Genomic DNA, 20,524 nt, shown 5'->3' on the forward strand with positions numbered 1-20,524 from the left:
CTCTGCTGTTGTGGGAAGAGCCGAGTGGTAGTTAATTTCAATAGCCTAGGATGTTACGGCCAAATGAACTGCTGGATCTTTGTTTTCTCAGGGTGACTGAACCAGTTGCACTGAGCGGAAGAGAGGTTCACAGAGTTGTACTGGATTTTAATTGCCTTCATCTACTCCCGCAATTTAAAACATTTCAGAGGTGTGCACGGTCCTGAAGTGGACCAGGTAGACTTGGCTAATATTAAGAAACAGTTCCCTCAGCCTAAATTGGAGCTAAGTGCGAGCGTTGCAATCTTCTGCTGCATCTGCTCATCTGCTGGTTAGTTGTCTTTTAAATGTCCCTCACAGAGCAGCAGTGCCTGCGCATTTAGGACTGCTTGACAGTTTGATGTCGGCAGTTAGACGCAGTTAGTGACTGCAGGCAACCTTTTCTCACATCATTACTTCCCCCTGACCTTGTTCTTTTTCTGGAGGACATTCGAGAGCTGCTCTCTCATCACTGACCGTTTGACTTCTGCTTCACTATAACATGACCTCAGTCCTATGATTATAAGCAAAAAACCTCGAGGAACAGGATTTCCTGTTGAATATATCTGTGTTGCTCAACTTGCACTAATAGATGCAGCAGATACCACCTGATTTAGGTCATGTACTGTATCACATGCTTGTCACTAAAGTCCCATTTATGGCAACGTGCCACCGAAGTGATTTCAAAGTAAACTTGCTGAGTCAATTGCAGAGTTTCTTCAAATATTTGATGGTAATTATGAGCTCATTATCATGCGCATCACAAGAGATGTAACAGAGGGCAGGAAATAATTAGCTGTGTCTTGCTGTGCTACAGGCTAATGATTGTGTGGACCAGGGTTATTAGTATAAACTGAAACTAAACTGAAAACAATACCCTTAAACAAAAATCTGAAATGATATCTCCTTCTTAAAAAACATGAATTACAAATGAACATTGATTAATTTCAGTTGTATTTATTTATTTTTTTCAGCAATAAGGTATTAAGGTTAATTTGTTATCATTTTGACATTTTCACAATGGAATTCAGGTTTTAGCCCCTTAACGCTACACGTACATGCATATATACACACTTCTGAAGGCGTTTCGGTATCAATTGTGTAAATTATTAAACAGTGAATTTCATTATTGATGAATCTACCGGTGATTTACAAGCTTAATCACTTGGCCTATAAATTGTGCCGTCTCCAAATTGCTTTGTCTGTCCAACCAGCAGATAAAAAAATCTGATGAAAAACAAGAAATCTTTAAATGTAAGAAGCTGGTACCAGCCAATGTTTGCCATTTTATCTTGAAAAAGGGCTGAAAAGCTGAATCAGTTATCAAGATGGTTTCTTTCAATCAACCAATCGATTAAACGACTATACATTGTCCAGCTCTAGTTAGCTATACCTGACCCTAACAAAACAAGCTCCAAACTACTGTAAAGTTCAAGCTAAATATAAAAACTAAAACTAAACCTTTCTGATAACCTGAAACAAAACCCAAACATGCAAACCCATTCTGAAAAAAAAAAAAAAATGAAATAAAACCTTACTTGTACTTTATTTAACATCTGCTGCTTAGCAGCAGTTTAGCAGCGGAACTGTGTACCGATGGAAGGAGAGCTTTTAAACTTTTGGGATTTAAAAAAAGTGGCTATATCTTCACCCTTGTAATGAACCTGACTGCAGCAGTGATCTGCAAAGCTGAACTCAATTTTTTAGGTGTCATCAGGAAACCATAAAAATTCAAAACTATTATTAAAACTTGCTGTGGGTTTTGCTAATTTAGTTCCCCATGCCGTGTATCGGTTTACTGATGTAATAAATGTCACCCTGTCATCCGTTCTCAATGTTCAACAACATATGCTGGCATTTCTGTCACTGTGGTTGAAACTGTAAATCTCTCCTGCACCCGAGTCTTGAATATCATTTACGGGATTATTTTGAATGATTTGCTGTGAATCGTTGAGTCACGGAGGGAGTGTTTCAAAGGCTCTCGAGATGTGTGTGTGCAAGGAGCAGAGAGGTTTGCTGCGCAGGGCCCGGCGCACACACCACCACAAACAACACGAGAGACCGCTGTGTGAGAAACTCTGTGTGAGAGGCTTTGCTCAGTGCTCTGTAATGAGCCAGGCTCTGCTCTCTCTCCCTGTTGTATTGGGAAGATGATTTTCAATTAAAGGCTCTGCAGAGGCAATGGAAGCTGAGTTATCGGCCTGCGTTAGATTGCACCCCGAGGCCCGCGTTGGAGCTGGGCGCACGACGGGAAGTTCTGCCAAAAGGTATTACTGCTGTTGGCATCTAAATCTGGCACATTGCAGTTTTCTCCACCTGCTCACCCCCCCCCCCCCCCCCCCCCCCCCCCCCTTCGCATTTACCTTACTTTTCTCTTCATGCCCCAAAACAACCTGCTCACATCCTCTGTTTTGCAATATCTGTGACGGTCTTCTGTTTCTCTGTTTACCTCATCTTTTTTTTAATTTTTTTTTTATAATGAGGTATTGTTAATCTTCCTGTAGTCATGAAAAGTATCACTGTTTCCTTCTGACCTACTGGAAAGACCCCATCTATTGTGATACAGTAATATCTCGAGTGGTATTTCCTGCTCGTTTCCAGTCAGAGGGAGGAGAAATCTGGTTCTACCAGTGAGTGAGAGAGGGAGGGAGGGAGGGAGAGAGGGAGGGACCTGGGGCTTTCCTCTCTCCCAGCTCGGCTGCTGTCGTATTAATTTCAGGTTAATTACAATAGCATTATCTGCACTTTCTAACTGCAGATAAAGCTGAAAGGCTGTTGTGTATATAATTGGTTTAAGAGGGGAAAAGGATGATTTTGTTGGTATTTCACAATCCGGGGATTCATTGTGTAGCGTTTGTTTCTAAATTAGAACCATCAGGCTTGTGTGTGAATGCCTAAACCTCTCATTAAACCCTATTAGAGGGGGACTTGAAATTAATTATCATGTGTTCCCCGCCTTGTGCGTCACTGACAAAGCTGTTTCTCGATCTCGGTGTCACAAACGTTGGTTGGATAGTTGATTGCTGGCTTTCGCTGTGCAATGCCGCTGCCTGATACAATAATATTGCAATATCTCAGCCAAAAACCTCAGTGGGCTACATCGCCGCGTATTTTAATAACACCCTTGATGCTTTCGTTTCTTTGACTGTGTTTGAAAAGATCCTGATTTCTTAAGCGGAGAAAACCATTGCGGAAAATTGGAATTATTGTGATTTCCCAGTCCTTAAAATCTCTTTTAGCAATCAGATTCTTGTGAGTTACGTATCGGCGTTACTGCTGATACTTTTGTATTCACCTGTCATCTTGTTTGCTTTTGTTCACTGTAGGAGTTTACTCGCACAATTATCTCCTGCTAATGTCTTTTGTTTACACTCGGATGTGCGGCATTCTCGAAACACCGCCCCTAGAAACACACACAAGTCTGTACGTGCGAGCATGACCTGAATCAGAATAGGTCGAAAAAAAAAAACAAGACATCTGAAGGCTCTTTCGGGCTCGTGGAAAACTGCGATGGGAAAATCTTTGTTTGACTTTTATCACAGAGATGACATGTAGAGAGGTTCCGCAAGAGAGATCTGTGGCCATACTCGAACCAGGGGCGTTGGGGATTGTGGTTAACACCTTCGCACCCTCATCGCCCTGAAGAGTGTTGTAGAAAACACATAAGGTGGCAATGTGGTAGCGATCCCCATTGTAGTCTTGCGATCTTTCAGCCTGCAACACTGAGTTTTTGTAAATGTTTGTTTACAACGATAAAAAAAAACGTCATAGGGCGCCTTTTAAGCTAATTTTCACATACCCGCACAGATGACAGTCACGACCGGCGGCATTTACTTTTGTCACTTAAACTCTATGAGACTCAAACGTAAATGCGTTTTTGAGGGATTCTGATTTGATTCCGATACTCTTGAACCCTACTTTAGAAACATTGCTTTCTTCCTCCGCGTGCATCATCCTCGACGCTGAGGGAGTCCGACAGCGGAGATAGAGTTTGCAGACAGAGCGGAGATGCAGTAGAAACATCAGGCCCGGTCTGCCACCCACACCCCCACCCCCACCCTCCGGGCCCATGTTCCTCACGTTGTCCTAACAGCACTTGGCAGATCCCTGAAGAATACCAGTCGGCTCTGCAGCAGAGCTCGCTGCAGCCGGCTCCGTCTCACCCACCAGCCGGGCTCATCAGGAAAACATAGTTAACACCTGCAGCGGCGTCTCACTCAGCCCACATCGGTCCCATACAAATGACTACACCAGGTTGATGTCAAACAAGGGGGGGGTGTTGGTTTAGCACTCCAGTCATGTCCTCCGAAGCATCACAGGCTCTGAAGGCTCATTTTGAAACATTTTGCGTGGAAATTGAAGCCAAATCCAGCTCCATATAGGCATTTATGGTATCAAAAATCAACCTCATATAATTGTGATTTCAGTTCGCTCTTGCAGACGCAGTCTCAAAAGACGTATTTGTGTGCCCCCTGAATGAGGGAACATCTTCGAAAATTGAGCCTTGTATGATGACTGGACCGGATATTACTTTCCTCAAATCAAGAAAGTGCATTTAAACCACTGTGTACTGCAGCGAGTCCATGCTTCAAGATCAGTCAGCCCTACGTTGAATAAAAGATTCATATGGGCAAAAGTATGATATAGTCATGTACGTATATCACTTTACATGCAGATCTCATCAGTCAGTCTGGGTAAGCCATTTAGAATGAGAAAGAGTGTGTGTGTGTGTGTGTGTCTGTGTCTGTGTGTGTGTGTTTCTTTGCCGACTCTTTCGTCTTGCCTCAGAGACCCATAGTGCAGCTGCGGTTTAATCATCCTCTATTCAATCGTGCTGCCTGGAAAAGGGCATTCTTGGCTCGCTGTATGCTTATTGAACTCCTCCTCATTCAAGTTAAGCACCGTATTAAATTCATATTTGTTGCCCAGTGTTACTGTATATTACTCTGTCTTCTTGCTGTCCACAGTTCTCCCCCTTGCTTTCGTACGTGTTTGTGCTCTGTCTTTACCCGTCGGCCTCAGAAATGGCTGTCCGTTGTTGCCGCCGTTTTTTGTCCACACTCTTTGTTTGCACTTGCACAAAATGCACAATGCAAAACGTATATGTACCATATAATCTAAACACAATGATTCTCAGTTCTTCATTCAGAACTGACACATGACCGGATCAGCACATCAGTTGAACATTTTGCTAACAGTATAGCCAGGACAGAAACATACACTTTTTTAAAAATGCCACTTATAGGAAATAATCAGAGCTTTCAACAACAAACTTCTTCTCATTACAGCTTAATCTGCTCTCTAATTTCTTGTTTGATCATAGTGGGAAAAAAGCTACACTTTTGTGTTTCCACAGTGGAGACATTCAATGTCTCTTTTCTGCCGCTCTCTCTCCTTTGCTTGATCAGACACTAACTACACACATCACAAACTTGTGGCTGCTTGGCTGCACATTTTTCAGTAATCGATCAGTGTGCTAGGTACCTCTTTTGGTAAACAACTTTTGACAATGGAAATGCAAAAACACCCGTTCTAATTTGAAACGATTGGGACTGAACTGAACCCAGCTACTTGGTGAATATACAGCTTTTGTCTCTCCACTATGTGTCTGCAGCTTAGTTGTTTTCAGCGTCTGAAACTCGAAACGAGGTTTGCCTGCTAGCTATATTGACAAGGCTAAGCTAAGAAAACAATAATGTGAATAAAAACGGCACGAATAAGAGAGACTGTGTGGCCCACAGCAAAGAAACACATCTGCCTCTATTTAAAAGAGGGTCTTGTGTTTGACGGACTTGGCAGATTTAATAAGAAGTAATAAAGTTTGTCATAGAGGCGCATTGCGTTGACCAGCAGCAGCAAGAACAACATCTTTGGTTTTGACTGTCAGCTATTGGCCGTTGGCCCAACCCTAATGAGGACTTTCCCGAAGCCAAAATTTCAGAAGTTGAGGATACCATTGAATGCTGTAACACTAGCTGGAGTTCCAAGGCGTCGTTTTAGCTTGCAGCCCTGTCACTCCGACCGGGCTGAGTAGGGATGGGTACCGAATTCGGTACTTTTATTGGTACCGACCGAATTCCCCCCAAAGTACCGAGTATCGATTCACGTGAAGTCAATCGGTACCATATTTCGGTACCAGAACGCACCTTCACGGGCGTCAGTTAGAGCGGAAGTTTTTCTCAAGTTCTCTTAAGTTTTATGTTGGAATTCCTCGATGTTATTGAGAAATAAATATTCAAATTCAGAAGTTTTGACCATTTTTTTTATATACAAAATAACTTTAAATACCACACACATACGCAAAAAAGTACCGAAAACAGGTACCGATATATACCGGTACCGATTCACAGGTACCGAGTATCGGTACCGTATCGGTTCAAATGTGAAAGGTACCCATCCCTAGGGCTGAGTTTACTGAGTTTCCGGGTTGCAAGAATGTGTTGACTTTCCCGGTCGGGGGGCCCTTGACGTCATCCAAAAGTTGCTAGACATTGCAGGATTTTTCTCCCCCTTTTGACTGTTAAAAAGCCCGGCCACACCACCCTGAGAGTTGCCTCATGCTCCACTCTGCCTTTTTTCCTCCCGGAGAATCCTCTTGTCTGGGATTTCCTGGCTGGCTCTCTTTGCCAGGCGTACAGCCCACGGGGACTTTATACAAAAACATCAAGAGGCTCAGTCTCTTTCCAGTGAGCATTTTTCAATGCGCTTCTTTCCTCCCTTTTTCCCACCCCTCCTTCATCAACATAGTGTATTCTCATCTGAGTGTAATGATATGTTGTACTCTGCGTGGATTAGTGCAAGTTATTAGTGAACTCAAAGTGTAGAATTACAATCAGTCCAGTGTTCAGATGAGGCTGCTTATAATTGTTGAGAGGGCGTAGACATGCGCTGGCTAAGTGGATAGGTCTCTAATCTGATTCCTCACTCGTTTCCTCTGATGATAATGTTCTGTGAGTTAGTTTTTTTTCGCACAGCCTTATGCAAGAGGTTGTGTGTGGTAATGAGCCCCCGGCAAATGATGCTGCTGTTTATCACGTTTCCAGAAAAAAGCGATTTGCATGCCGCTCTCCAGGGAGAATATGGTCCACTTCCTCATCCTCTTCGTCTTCTTCCTCTGATGGGTTTTCTCTCCCTCACTGCTTCCGAACTGACATCAGTTTCCTCTTGGGTATGCAAATACAGGTTTATGAGTAATCAGAGCTGTCATTCAACCCCCAACGTGACGAGAATCGCTTTGGTTCCCCTGTTAAACTGCGCTGTCACTGCCTCACATGTCAAGGCTTGTGTTTGATGGTTGTCATTTATTCTTCCCCGGGTGTCGTTTTGGTTCATTTTGGGATCGCACCTCTTGCCCGGTGAGGATCTCCCGGGTCGTCCGAGCTCCCTTTAGTATGATATGAGAGCTGGTCTCGTCGGCAGTGATCACAGGGGCAGTTTCTCATTTTCTGGGTGAAACATGATGTCTCTATCAGAGCCGTTTGTTTGCCCCGTGTCCTCGCAGCACCTGTCGTTCAGATAACATGCAGAATCAGCTGGACCTGCGACCCAGTTCCAAACAAAACACACAGATGCAGCAGCTGATGGCTTTAGAGGCTTTTCTGGCTACTCTTAATGATGGTTTAATTGAGCCCAACCCGCTGTACAATGACTAGGCTGCTCTCTGATGGCTGCCCACAGATTAATCCCACCTCCCTTTTGATTGTTTTGTTGCTTTCTCCCCCTGTAGGTACCTTTTGTATCCCCGTGTGGTACCGCTGAATTCATTTCCTGCGCTTTTTTGTTCCATTGTCAGGCCGCGGCTCGTGTTCTGGTTGATTCGCTGGGCTCTAGGATTGTTCACGGGGATCGCAAAATGCATTGTGGACGTCCACGTGTACGTGCACATACGCTCTGATAATGAAACAATGTAGGGCTGAATGAAAGAGGCAGCACGTGGCATTTCATGCCCTCCACTAACCTGAATTAAGCTTTACATGCTGAATAACAGACACCGACTTTCAGAAGTTGTCAAATGTATTATGTAATTGCCTGGTCATGTTTGAGGCTTTGCTTTGTGGTAGTGTAAAGCAAACATCCCATAAAAAGGCCTCTCAGTCGGTGTCTACATGTCTAGTCTCCCTGCGTTTTTGTGTTGCCATTATTGTCGAGACATTTCCTTATTCACAGTGCTTCTGCCATTCATCTAGCACCTCTGCCTCTGGATACATTTGTATAAGTTCCCTTGCTCTGATTCCCAAAGGTTGAGAATGTACTCGTGGTGGCAATGGCAGGTGGCGTGCTGTGTGACAGTGTGGGACAAGTTCAGTAATAAACAAACAAGAGTAGAGTAAAGCCTGGTTTATGCTTCTGCGTCGCGGCGACGGCGTAGCTACGTCGTCGACCCTACGCCGTCATTGAGCATGCGAAGTTCTGCGTTGAGGGAACGCGAAGTTGCTAGGGGGGTGTGGCTGTGTCTTTGTTTGGTTTCGGGGGGTTCATATCGGATTCCTTGGTTTTCTTCCGGTCAGACAGTAAACAATGGCAACTGAGATGGAGCGAGTGTTTTTGGAGATGGAGCTCTCGGATATTGAACAACAAATGCTGTTATTACAAATGTTGAAGCGCAGGCGACACAACTGCCTGAAATGACGTTCTGAGCGGACCAATCACAGTCCTTGCCGTTCGTGTCTCGACACGTCGACGTGACGCGTAGTCAGGATTTTTTGGAGGCGCACGTCAGGCTACGGCGTAGGGTCCGCGTAGGGGTCTGCGTCGACGACGTAGCTACGCCGTCGCCGCGACGCAGAAGCATAAATCAGGCTTAAGGGTAAGGTCAGCAGTCCTCGTCCTCAGGTCTCGTCAGGCTCAGCTGCCATTCGACTCAAAATACCTGACCTACAGTCATTGATATCGTTCATTAATCACCCGCCTCTCTGATTTGTCACACATTGTTAAATCCTTTAAATACAACGTATGCATACAATGTTTCATATTTTTGATCATCTTTATAGAAAGTGAATTTCTGAGAGAAGTAAAACTCCATTTCTATTTTAACTTAACATTCTAGATATTTTTAAATTAGACACGACACCTGCGGACAACCACTTCAAAGGTGGACTGTGACTTGTTGTATGAGTTGACATTGTGAATAAATCAACCCACCCTTAAATTAGTCAACTTTGACCACGATGGTCTGCTTGCCTGCGTGCATCATGAACTGACAATTGGGCGACTTGATTGGAAAAGTTTGAACTCAAATTTGATATTCCTTGGGGGCATCCCTAAGTAAAGCCTATGTATTTGAAATAGTGCATTATGTTGCATTGATATCTCAATTATCTGGCAGCACTGTCTGACCTCTTTTGTAGCTGACACAGACTGTATAGCTAATTGGAATTCTCTGTAATAATGGCAGCCTTTTATAATTGCCACCGCGTTTTGCTTTGTTTTTTTGAAGAATCGATAATAATGGCATATACCCGTAACATTTTAAAACTTTTAAAAATAAAAAACAATTGACTTCACTTACTTTCGGATGATCTGTTACAGCAGCGACTCCTGTGTGGGCGTAAAGGACATAAAGCGATTTCACCCCGGCAGCATAAGCGACAAAAACAGCCGCGCTTTTGTTCTCGATAATTGTCCACCATAACAACTTAAGAGCTAAATGGTAACAGAAATGTTTTGCCGTGTGCCACCTGGAAACGAAATACAATCAGCTCCTGCGATGGCAGGTGATTGTGGGAGAAAGCGGTCGATTCACTTGATGTGCCACGAGCATGCTGGGAAGGCTCCAGAGCCTGCGGCGAGGGGTCTTTTCTAATTAAGCCATCATTCACCTCTGTAAACCTCTGTTGAAATGGCCCTGCGTGCAGTCCCCCAGCATGACATGCATACACACTCACATTTATGTCACTTTTACCTGCGGGTGTCCTCTCAACATGGCCACCCGTCATGCTATCAAGAGTATAGGTTGTGGATAAGTTTTGTTTGTGTGTGTGTGTGTGTGTGTGTGTGTGTGTGTGTGTGTGTGGGCGCCCTTGTACTTTCTCATAGACAGGTGTCGGTCATGGCTGCTTTGACAGCGACATGCTGTTCACCTCTCGCTAAATGAGAGAACAAGTGTCACCAGTCAGTTATAACATGACCTTGACATGTTGATGGAGCTGTGACAAAAGATGCGAGGGGCTGTGTGTGTGTGTGTGTGTGTGTGTGTGTGTGTGTGTGTGTGTGTGTGTGTGTGTGTGTGTGTGTGTGTGTGTGTGTGTGTGTGTGTTGGCACCACAGAGAGAATAGTCTGCTTTGTATTTGAAGTCTGACCAATAATGGATTTGTGAGTGCAAGAGAAACATTTTATGCGCTCCTGACTGCTGATTAGAGCCATTACTATTGACAAGGAGATTTATGTTTTCTGTCACATTTTGTTTTCTCTTTTTTGTTTGTTTGCTTTGAAGGTATTCCAGACACTTTGTACAAAGATTTTGAGTACATTTGACGGAAAGTTCTTCTGGGCCCGCCCGTTCTTAATCGATGACATTCTGAATAAAAACAAAACAAAAGTGTTTTTTCCCAGGTGATGATGGAAGTGAGCAAGTGAGTCATCTCACCTCCGTCTCGTCTCTGTTGCACATGTGCGGTACCGATCGAGCTGAATGTAAGCATTGGGTGTCTGTCAACCTCTCTCCACATGTCGTAGCTTTCTCAAATTATCCGTCTACTGACAGTCAAAAATAGGCAAGTGGTGCACTGAAAATATGTCTCTCGCTACCCCAAGATGTGAAGTCGACAATGAAACCCAGCCTGGACTGGCAAGTTATTGTTTATTTTACAGCCGTCTAAAAGTGTCGGTGTTTTTTATTTGCAGTGAGTGCATTGTGGTAATTAAAGCAACGTTGCGTAACTTTTTGACCTTTTAAAAACTACATCTTTAAAATCCAGTTGATGATACAGTGTCTTGTAACAGGGTGAATGGTGTCTCTGTCACTTGTTACGGCCCTGTGTTACTTCAGTGAGAGGGTAGGATCATAGCGTTACATACAAGTTCACTTCAAGATACCTGTTTTCAACACATAACGTTGTGAAGACGTAATGACTTTTGTTTGTGATTAGCACCTAGATTATGTTTGACAAATTATAACAGACCTGAGATTTGTATTTGCCACAGTGGTGTCGCACTCAGAAACGATGGATGGGGACGCCGAATCACACAAAATGCCATTTTCTACACAATGTATAGAGTATAATATTCGGAAGCCCCACATTGAGAAACACCACCGTTTCTTAGACAAACTTGATTTGTTTGTTTGAAGATTGTCATTACCAGAAGTTAAAAGAAGGTTTTAAAAAGGCTTTTTTAAGTCTTCATTTCCTTGTTTTGAAATGTGACTCGATTGAATTTGTTGAGTAGTTCTCACCTAACTGATCCACAGCTATCGACACTTCTCCCGTATACACTGATCTTGACGGATTGAGCTTTTTGGTTTTTGGTCAGATTTTGGTTTACTTTGTAGTTGATAAACCGGATTCATTTAACTGTTCGACTGTAGATGCTGGTTCACTTTTACTTTTGGCGACAGTATCTAACTCTCCAGCATGGTGGGGATTTACCAGTCAATTCAGGGAGCACCTGTAACATGCTCTACTGATCCCTGTTCGTTAAGTGCACAGATAATGCACACAAAAATATGCTGTTGACTCGACAACCAAATAATCATTATTTTGTCACCTGGTTTGTTTGTGAGAAAATCAGCACATTGAATATGTAATCTGTTTGTCCTGTAATTCCACGCAAATCCATTTTTCCGCCGGCGTTATTGCTGTTTTAGGGCTCTCCATCATTATTGGTTTCTTTTCAGTGGGTGGTAGAAAAGTGTTGATATTACAGCTCCGATGGTGCCAGGCCCGACCACCGCTGTGTCAGGCCGCGTGGGTGGACATCCTGTGGATGTGTGATGCCTCTACTACACATTGCAGTGGCACACAATTAGCGCCACGAGGGAGCCAAATGTTTTTATTGCCTTTTTTTTTCCCCTCCTCTTGTAATATCTCCTCCTTCTTATATTCCCTTCCTCTCTTTCATCCTTCTTTAGCAATCTATAACTACGATGCCCGGGGAGAGGAGGAGCTGTCGCTGCAGATCGGAGACACGGTGCACATACTTGAGACATATGAAGGTGAGAACGGGCTTTACGGCCATGATCACAGCTGACAGTGGGACACTATTGACCTGTCATCACTAGTACCTCTTTTCTTTTGTCACATTCTTATACACATGTTCAATAAGATAATAGCAGTAATGATTATGACGGTGATACGCCTCACCCCTCACTTCTGTTTCAAAACTGCTGATTAACACCGCCTTGTTTTAAGTTTTATTCGTATTCTGCGGTGGAAACATTTAACCTTATTCTCTTCTCCATTAGACTGGTACAGAGGGCATAGGCTGAGGAGGAAATCCAAAAAGGTGAGCGTCAGTAAGCTTTTAAACAATGACTCAGAGGTCAGTCTTTTACTGCTTCAGTTTTTTCAGCAGTTCAACTTCTGTCCCAGTTTTTGAAATAATGATGTTTGTGTTGTGATCTCTTCCTCTTCTAGGGCATATTTCCTGCTTGTTACATACACCTGAAAGAGGCCACAGTCGAGGGCAGCGGGTTAGTAATCCTCCACTTCCACTTTCAAATTACATACACTGTATATTTAGAATTTCTTTCTCACAAACAAGAAGATGGCTTCTTCTTTTGCTGAATTTCTGTGTAAGATTATGTCATTATATGGGGGATTGGGTTGAAGGGTTCAATCTCTACACATTTCAGTGTAAAATTGTGTCTTTTTAAGTAGCGATCATACAGTTCTTATGAGGGAAATGAATACAATACTAGGTACTTACACTGTTAAACTCAAGTCTATACGATTTAATCATTACAAAGCAAATTCTACAGCAGTGGACTCGTCCCACACATGTTGAGACTAGAATGGCACTCAGTTTGTTTCGTTTTTTTCATCAAGATCCATGCACCATTTTCCGAGAAATGAACAAAAACGTTGAAAAACGCACTCCCGCAATGATAAAGAGAATGAGAAAGAAGTCCCCGTCCTTTAATTTGGATCCGCACCAAAGGTTATCAAAGGTCCGTCCTCCATCCAAGTTTTGTGGAAATACGTTCAGTCATTTTCGTGTAATTCTTGCTAACAATCCAACCAGCCCAACAAATGAACGCTACTTAAAACATAACCTCCTTGGCGGGGGTGATAATTTTTCGGCATCCCATTAAATATTAATTTAGTAAGATTACAGCCCTCTGCAGGCACAGTGCACATGGGCAGCCCACACTACTGCCGACAGCACCGTCTGAGTTAAAGGACACCGTGCTTTCAATCAAACTTAATTACTGGACTAATATAGTTTATATTTTTGAAAGATATTTCAGTCAACCAGCAGATAGTCGCCTGCAGCAGAGGACAGATTTTACACCATCTGCTAGTTTTTGTAAGCTTGTTCTTACCATGTGGGATGTATGTTGTTTGGGAACGCCAATTGAGGAGTTTTAATTATCTTTTTATGTTTATTTTTGTTAAATGAGTCAATTCATGTAATTTAAATTCAACTCTGCTAAATTGTTGATTTTTTTTCTCAATCATTACTGTTTAAGGTTTGTTTCTAACTTATTTTATTCCTGTTAAAGCTCTGTTAGTTTTGAAAACATGGGTAGGATGCATATTTCAATTATACCTACACTGGCTGAAGATGCAGTGCGCTGAGGAGATCAGCAGAAATAAAAATAGTCTCTCCTCCTTTCTGAATGACTAAGAAGCTTGTTGGATGTTCCTGCGTTTTACGTACAGAGCCTCTGAGGTTGTCTCAGCGGAAAGATCTGCTCTTGATATGATGTGACATGTACGTTTGTTGTTGCACAACTTGTGGCCCCGTTTTGTTTTCATCTGTCCTCTTTGATTTTACTTGCACGAACAAAAAAAATGAGATAAAGACAAAAAAAAGCTAAACCCCCAAACATCAAAGTCCTTGAATTCAACCGAGAACCTTGAGGAACAAATAGATTTTCCTTTCACTGAATTCCAACTAAAGGATTAGAACAAAGCTGCGAGATAAATGTGTGAATTTATCAGTCGAGATGTTTATCAGTGTCGGTGCGGAGGGGAAACTGTAGAAAACACAGAATATCATTTTGTTCGCTGTCACTGCAGGCACAAGGAGCAAGTCATTCCCACTGAGCTGCCCCTGGTTCAGGAGGTGACCACCACACTGCGGGAGTGGGCCACGATATGGAGGGATTTGTATGTGGTAAGCAAGCCAAGTAACAAAAACACACACACACACACACACACACACACACATAAACACGTACACGTACACGCACACACACACACACACACGTACACGTACAGGCTCTCTATTGATGGGTTCTTTTCACAAAAATGTTTGGTTGAATTTTGCTCAAGGTAATTTCTCTTAATTATAATCACCTTTGGTCACCATAATTCTCCTGTACCGTCTGTTGATGACACCACTCTACAGTTCAGACACTGTAGCCCTCGTAAAATAATTTTCGTGTCTAAGCTGCACACATTTTGGTCCATCTGTTTCCTGCTGACAGGGGGACAAGCGCGAGATGTTCAACTCCGTCCGCGACATGATCTACGACCTCATCGAATGGCGTTCTCAGATCCTTTCCGGCACCCTCCCGCAAGACGAGCTCACCGAGCTCAAACAGAAAGTCACCTCCAAGATAGACTACGGCAACAAGTGAGGATCCGGTCTTTAGAGGCTTTGAGCCGTCTCCTTCACTCCCAGCAGCTTATATCCCTTTATCCTCATATCTATCCGGTAAAATGACTCTTGTTGGAATAGGTCAGCGGTGTCAGTCAATAGAAAATGACAGGTCATCACTTTGCCTGAGGACAAACTGGAGGGATTTAGCTTTAGCTAACTGTACTGTATTCCATCATGAAATGACAGCTCTCGCTGGGTCTGCAGTGGGACTATAAAATCGGTTAAAAACGAAAATTGTGAGGCTCCATCCTGCTCCTGTGATGAAACTTTAAACCTTTGCCCAGGTAGAGAAATGGCTTTTACTTCTGCAGAAACAAGGAGTGATGAGGTGAGGAAACGCACTGACTGCATGTCGGCAGCGTGCTTTTGCCCACTGAAGAAAGGGTTGAACAAAATAAAAGAGCTTTAGAATAAGAGCAGAGCTAAAGGGTAAAAATATATGAGGAGAAAATAAGGCAAAGGCAACTACATATTCACAATCTTTACCTGTATGTTTTCATCCGGTTGGCGTGCTCTGCCCCCCGTTAACTCCTGATTTTTATGCAAGGTACTTGGATCTCGACCTGGTGGTCAGAGACAAAGATGGAAACATACTGGACCCAGAGCTCACCAGCACCGTCAGCCTGTTCAGAGCGCATGAGGCCGCCTCAAAACAAATTGAGGACCGGATTCAAGAGGAGAAGGTAAAGACAAGAGACACTTTTACACTCTGGCTGGGACTCAATATGCTTGTACTTATCTTTGATGTACTGTCTCAATAAAGTTCCGAGTCACACAGGTAAATTTACACTGGAGATTGTCTGCAGTGGAAATATATTTCCTCTACAGTAGTGTTTGACTCCTGCCCGGTGGGAAGTGGTAAGAGAATATCAAACAAATGTACAAAGTGCTTTTCAAGCTTAGAAAAATGCCCCAAAAATAAGACGGAGCCCCTGCAGTTTCATGCGGAAGGAGTTTTGGCATTTGCTCAAATAAAGTATAGAAGTGGGGGGAAAAATGGGGCCACTCCTGGTACACAAAGACGCTTGACTGCCTCTCCACAAAGTCAGGAGCTCGGCCAGATTCCCTGTCTGTTTTACTTGGCGTGTCGGTGGCATCCCTCACCTGAATGTCAGCTGGCAGTGTGTAGGAGTGCTAGACGCTAAGTGCCCTGCAGTTATGTGGTCTCATCTTATGTGACCTTTTCTTTCAGAGGTCTTCATTGCATATGCATGGGCAATAAGAAAGTGTCCAGTTCAGCGCGATAAATATTAATGATGTGGCCCCAGCATATTTTTGAAGGGCGTCCAGGTTATCGCATGAATCAGTCCACCTTTTACTGCAGATGCGGTTCTGGAAATCAAGAGAATATACAGGCTTTTTTTTTTACTCCCGCGTGGAATATATTATAATGACTCTGATGGATTTTATTGTTAAAATTTGCCTCTTGTTAAATGTTTTGAAAGACTCCCAGTCTGTGTCTGACATTCAATAATCCGGTGTGCAAGTGCAAACCACACCTACGTACAGTATTTCTTTTCTGCGCACATCAATCTTCTCCTGGGCTCGTTTCTCAAACTGCGCCGGCCTGAGGTCGACCCGCATGTGACACAAAGCTATGGGAGAGAAGTCCAATGTTGAATGCAATGCCTCTGTATTCCCTCCCGACAGTCTCAGAAGCAGAATATTGATCTGAGCAGGCAAGCAAAGTTTGCCTCCACGCCGGCGTTTGCCCTCTTTGTGACTCTGAAGAATGTGGTGTGTAAGATCGGCGAGGACGCAGAGGTGCTCATGTCTCTCTACGACCCCGTGGAGTCCAAGTTCATCAGGTAAACCCGTGGCTGCATGTTTTCTTTCTTTCGTCCTTACTGACGTCCTTACTTCCTCTCTCAAGTCCTTTATTTCATCCTTATGTTCTTTCCCGCTTTATTCCCCTCTCGCTTTCTTTCTTTCTTTCTTTCATTTGTCCTTCTTTCATCCTTTTTTCCTAATTTTTAACCCCTTTTTTGTTCCAGCTTCCTTCCTTCCTTCCTTCCTTCCTCCCTTCCTTTACAAGCACAGTTATGTTTAAGAACTGGAAGATTAAGATTACATACTTGTGCCCAAGTTCTTCTGAATTTGACTGTAGCTCGTACGGTGGAAATGCCTCATAGCAATCATAACGAACCGCCAACTACTGCTGGTATTTCTAAATCGAGTGATGATGAGTCAAGACGTTCCCCTCACATACACATGATCGAAAAGGAACGCCTTTTATGTGCCACCTAATGTGTTTCGAACGCTCTCGTGTCTGAGACTTAGTTATATTATCCGGAACTGTTGACTATCAGCAAGTACAAACACTGACAGACACTTGTAAGCACACACTCACACAAACAGACACGCACATGCCAAGCGAGAACGTGACCAGAACAAGCGCAGCCTGCTTCCCAGGGATTTGCCCATTGTTTTAGGATTTTGACAGCAAATTATCACAAGTAGAGCAGCTCAGCTGTGGAATGTTTCTCTAGCATCCAACATCAGTCATGCATTTTGTTTCCCAAGCGGATCGGTGTCAGGATTAACATTCAGGCTTCCGCAGCTTTGAAGGAGACTATAGTCAATGCAACTCAAGTGCCTTAATTAGCCTTATCAAAGATGCTTCAGTGTAAATACGAGAAATTGCTGAGACTAAATATGAGTCGTGTTTGTTATCGTGTCTTCCTCTCACAGCGAAAACTACCTGGTGAAATGGTCAAGCTCAGGTCTGGTGAAGGACATAGACCAGCTTCATAATCTGCGGGCCGTCTTCACGGTGAGTGTGTTTGTCCCCGTGTTTGTGTGTGTGTCTTCCCTGGGCCGTAGCAGTCCACTGTTTATTCAGCCATGTTATGAAGCATGTGGGAGCCTGTTTGCGGAGCCTGTATTTGTTAAGCTCTCTCAGAAAGAGCCTGGCCCACTGTATGTATTTACCAAGGCAGTCACCTCCATCTAATGGAAGCCCGAGGGAGGGAAGGGGTCAGCGGGCGCCCACTGGGGAGCACTTTGCTCGTTTCCAAAGGTATTGCCCACAGGAAATGATTCTGTGGATGCAATCACAGATGTCGCCCAAGCAATTTGCGGTGAAGACACAAAGTCATCTTCACCCAAGAAAGTGCCATTAATCAATCGGTTGTTAGTGTGCACCTTAGAATTTCTGTAGCCTAAAAACCCGCCCTTAATTGTGCAATCAGATCATAAGATTTTTGTTTCCGTCTCCCTAACATATCAGTCATTGGATCGGGCAGTAAAGTGACATTATATTCTGTTTTTCATAGCTACTTTGCTTTCCCTCCTCAGGACTTGGGCAGTGAAGATCTGAAAAGAGAGAAGATCAGCTTCGTGTGTCAGATTGTGAGAGTCGGCCGCATGGAGCTACGAGACAACAATACCAAGAAGCTGACGGCAGGACTGAGAAGACCCTTCGGAGTGGCAGGTAAAGCAGACTACAGACGCTTCTTGATAAGCCGTTGTTCCGAAACGACCTCCAAGTTACGGGTTGTTTAAAGGCGCTGATTATCTCAAGACTTTGTTGCCCTAGCTCCGCTTTAACCTCCCAATGTACGTAAGCCTCGAGAACAGATCCTTTGTTTTTGCCTTTCAGTAGTACAAAGCGAGTATTGTGCCAGAGTCCTTGTCTGGATGAGCAGATATGTTTGGCTAAAATTCATAGATATCCAGCTCAAGTAGAAAGAAGAATTAGAGTTTGATTGATCTTGTTGGCAACCTGCCAGGTGTTTCATAAACTAATTAGATTGGCATTTTGCCCGCGGCTCTCCAACAGAGACAGTTATGCCTGTATTTTAGTGTCTTGTTCCCCAGCGCTGCTTGAAGGAAAAGGTAAATGACAAGCTTATTTGCCACAGCTTACGTTTGGACGTCATCGGGGCGCAGCATGATGCGGGGGCTGATATTTGAGATTTGCTCTTTTTTGAGTCACAGCCACACAGGCCGTCACACCAGCACCGCTCACTGTTTCTCATTCTCTTCAATTGGAGCTGATTCAAGAATGTTTTTGCTGTTTGTTTTTGGGCAACCTGCAAATTTGCAAGCAGAGCAAAAAAAAAAAAGAAAAACAGTGCTGGCTTAATGCATCTTTTGTTTGGAAATGTTGGATTCACTACTCTAGCAGTGTGACATCAGCCCATTTTAAACTAAAATTACACTGTCAGACTGCAGCACTGTTCTCATGGACTGCCAGTGGGAGTATATATATATGTATGTGTATGTATATATATAATATATATAAATCTGTACACAGCAATTCTACAGTTGTTTAAAAAAATAAGTTAAAAGAAACTCAAAAGACTGAAAAGCAGTGTTTTGATGGCCTGTCTGCATCTGGTTGAAAGTCTGGGTCACCTCTCTGGATCAAGTCATGGTCACACATGCAACACTGAAGAATCCCCTCTACAGATTTATCAAAGCATACAAAAAAAAAATCTCATATGTCTAATTAACTGGTGAAGTTGCAACCAAAACAAATCGAAAAAAAAAGTGTCAAACGAACTCCAAGTGATGATCATTTTCCTCCGTTCGTGTATGCATGACTGCACCTTCACTGTGACCACACCCAGTTCTTGGCGTCACAGGGTGCAAATCAGTGCAGTCGAGTGAGAAGTTAAACCACTAGAGGTGAGGGACAGGACATTAAGTCTGTGTAAAGTTAGTCTTAAAGCTGATTTTCCTTCACTCTTAAAGCTAAACTTGTAAAGTCAGATGAATTTTCTCCTCCCTTCCTCTGCTTCTTGTGAACACTGTGCAGGTGACAGAAAACCCGACCTGACTTCCCCGCAATCTGCCATTTAATTAGTGCTCACTGACGGGGAGCCAACATCGGTTCTGTTTTTTTGGCTTTACCGCGCAGTTATCTGTATGTCACAGCCACACGATGTTCTGCATGCCTTGAGAATGTTTCAACCCTCTCTTCTTGTTTTTCCCCGCAGTAATGGATGTCACCGACATCATAACGGGCAAAATGGACGACGAGGACAAGCAGCACTTTATCCCATTTCAGCCGTAAGTGGATTGTTCTGCAGCTCAAAACAAAATCACGTCCATACATTCGGCAGCAAAGGGTTCCTTTAATGTTGGGGGGGGGGGGGGGGGGGGGGGGGTCACGTTGCATAAAATTGCGACGCTGATGTACTTCTGCTCCTACACTTATTTCCATTATTTTGTACAGTATGTCGAAGACGCAGTGGTGTATTTTATTTTTTTATTTTTAAGTCTTGAATCCCTGACACCTGATTAGCGGGGGTTTTCAGACTGTAGCTCTCCTCCCCTATTCCCTGGTGACTCAATTAAGGCAATCTCATTAACTGCTGCCATTCTCGTAGGACTGCGTACAGAGCCAGAGTAACCTTTTCCTTAACGTGATTTCCTGCATAATTGGAAATGCCTCAGATTCTGGCAGTTTAGCTGGCAGATCACCTCACTTAACGGTTTTATCTGTGAGCATAAATCATGGAAATTAGAGGCTTCCTGTGAGAAGAAGATGAACTGGATCTAACAAGAGGTTATTTATGTCCAAGTGTGGATATTTGCCACCGCATTTTTAAATGATGAAGTTTTTGGAAGTGTAGGTTTAAAAAAAAAATAATAATAAAAAATCATTATTGAATGTGCGTTCAAGGCCAGCAGAGGCAGGAAGTGAAGGAGCCATTTAGGGAAGGTTTGTGATGTGATTTGGATGGACTCCTGGCATCCAAACAGGGATGGATATGGCTTTCGATTGGACTT

General features: G+C 43.4%; 1 protein-coding gene across 4 annotated transcripts in view; it reads left to right on the plus strand.

Moving 5' to 3' along the window:
• Window positions 1-20,524, plus strand: part of dock1 (dedicator of cytokinesis 1) — a 206,031-nt gene that overhangs the window by 13,499 nt on the left and 172,008 nt on the right. For all 4 annotated transcript variants that reach the window (XM_030400621.1, XM_030400622.1, XM_030400623.1 and 1 more), the window contains exons 2-11: window positions 12,087-12,170; window positions 12,420-12,460; window positions 12,592-12,647; window positions 14,200-14,296; window positions 14,610-14,758; window positions 15,333-15,468; window positions 16,436-16,593; window positions 17,477-17,558; window positions 18,083-18,218; window positions 19,729-19,801. In XM_030400621.1, coding sequence (XP_030256481.1) covers window positions 12,087-12,170; window positions 12,420-12,460; window positions 12,592-12,647; window positions 14,200-14,296; window positions 14,610-14,758; window positions 15,333-15,468; window positions 16,436-16,593; window positions 17,477-17,558; window positions 18,083-18,218; window positions 19,729-19,801 — 1,012 coding nt within the window. The remainder of the gene's footprint in view (window positions 1-12,086; window positions 12,171-12,419; window positions 12,461-12,591; window positions 12,648-14,199; window positions 14,297-14,609; window positions 14,759-15,332; window positions 15,469-16,435; window positions 16,594-17,476; window positions 17,559-18,082; window positions 18,219-19,728; window positions 19,802-20,524) is intronic.

This window comes from Sparus aurata, chromosome 20, assembly GCF_900880675.1.
Source record: "Sparus aurata chromosome 20, fSpaAur1.1, whole genome shotgun sequence".
Lineage (NCBI taxonomy): Eukaryota > Metazoa > Chordata > Actinopteri > Spariformes > Sparidae > Sparus > Sparus aurata.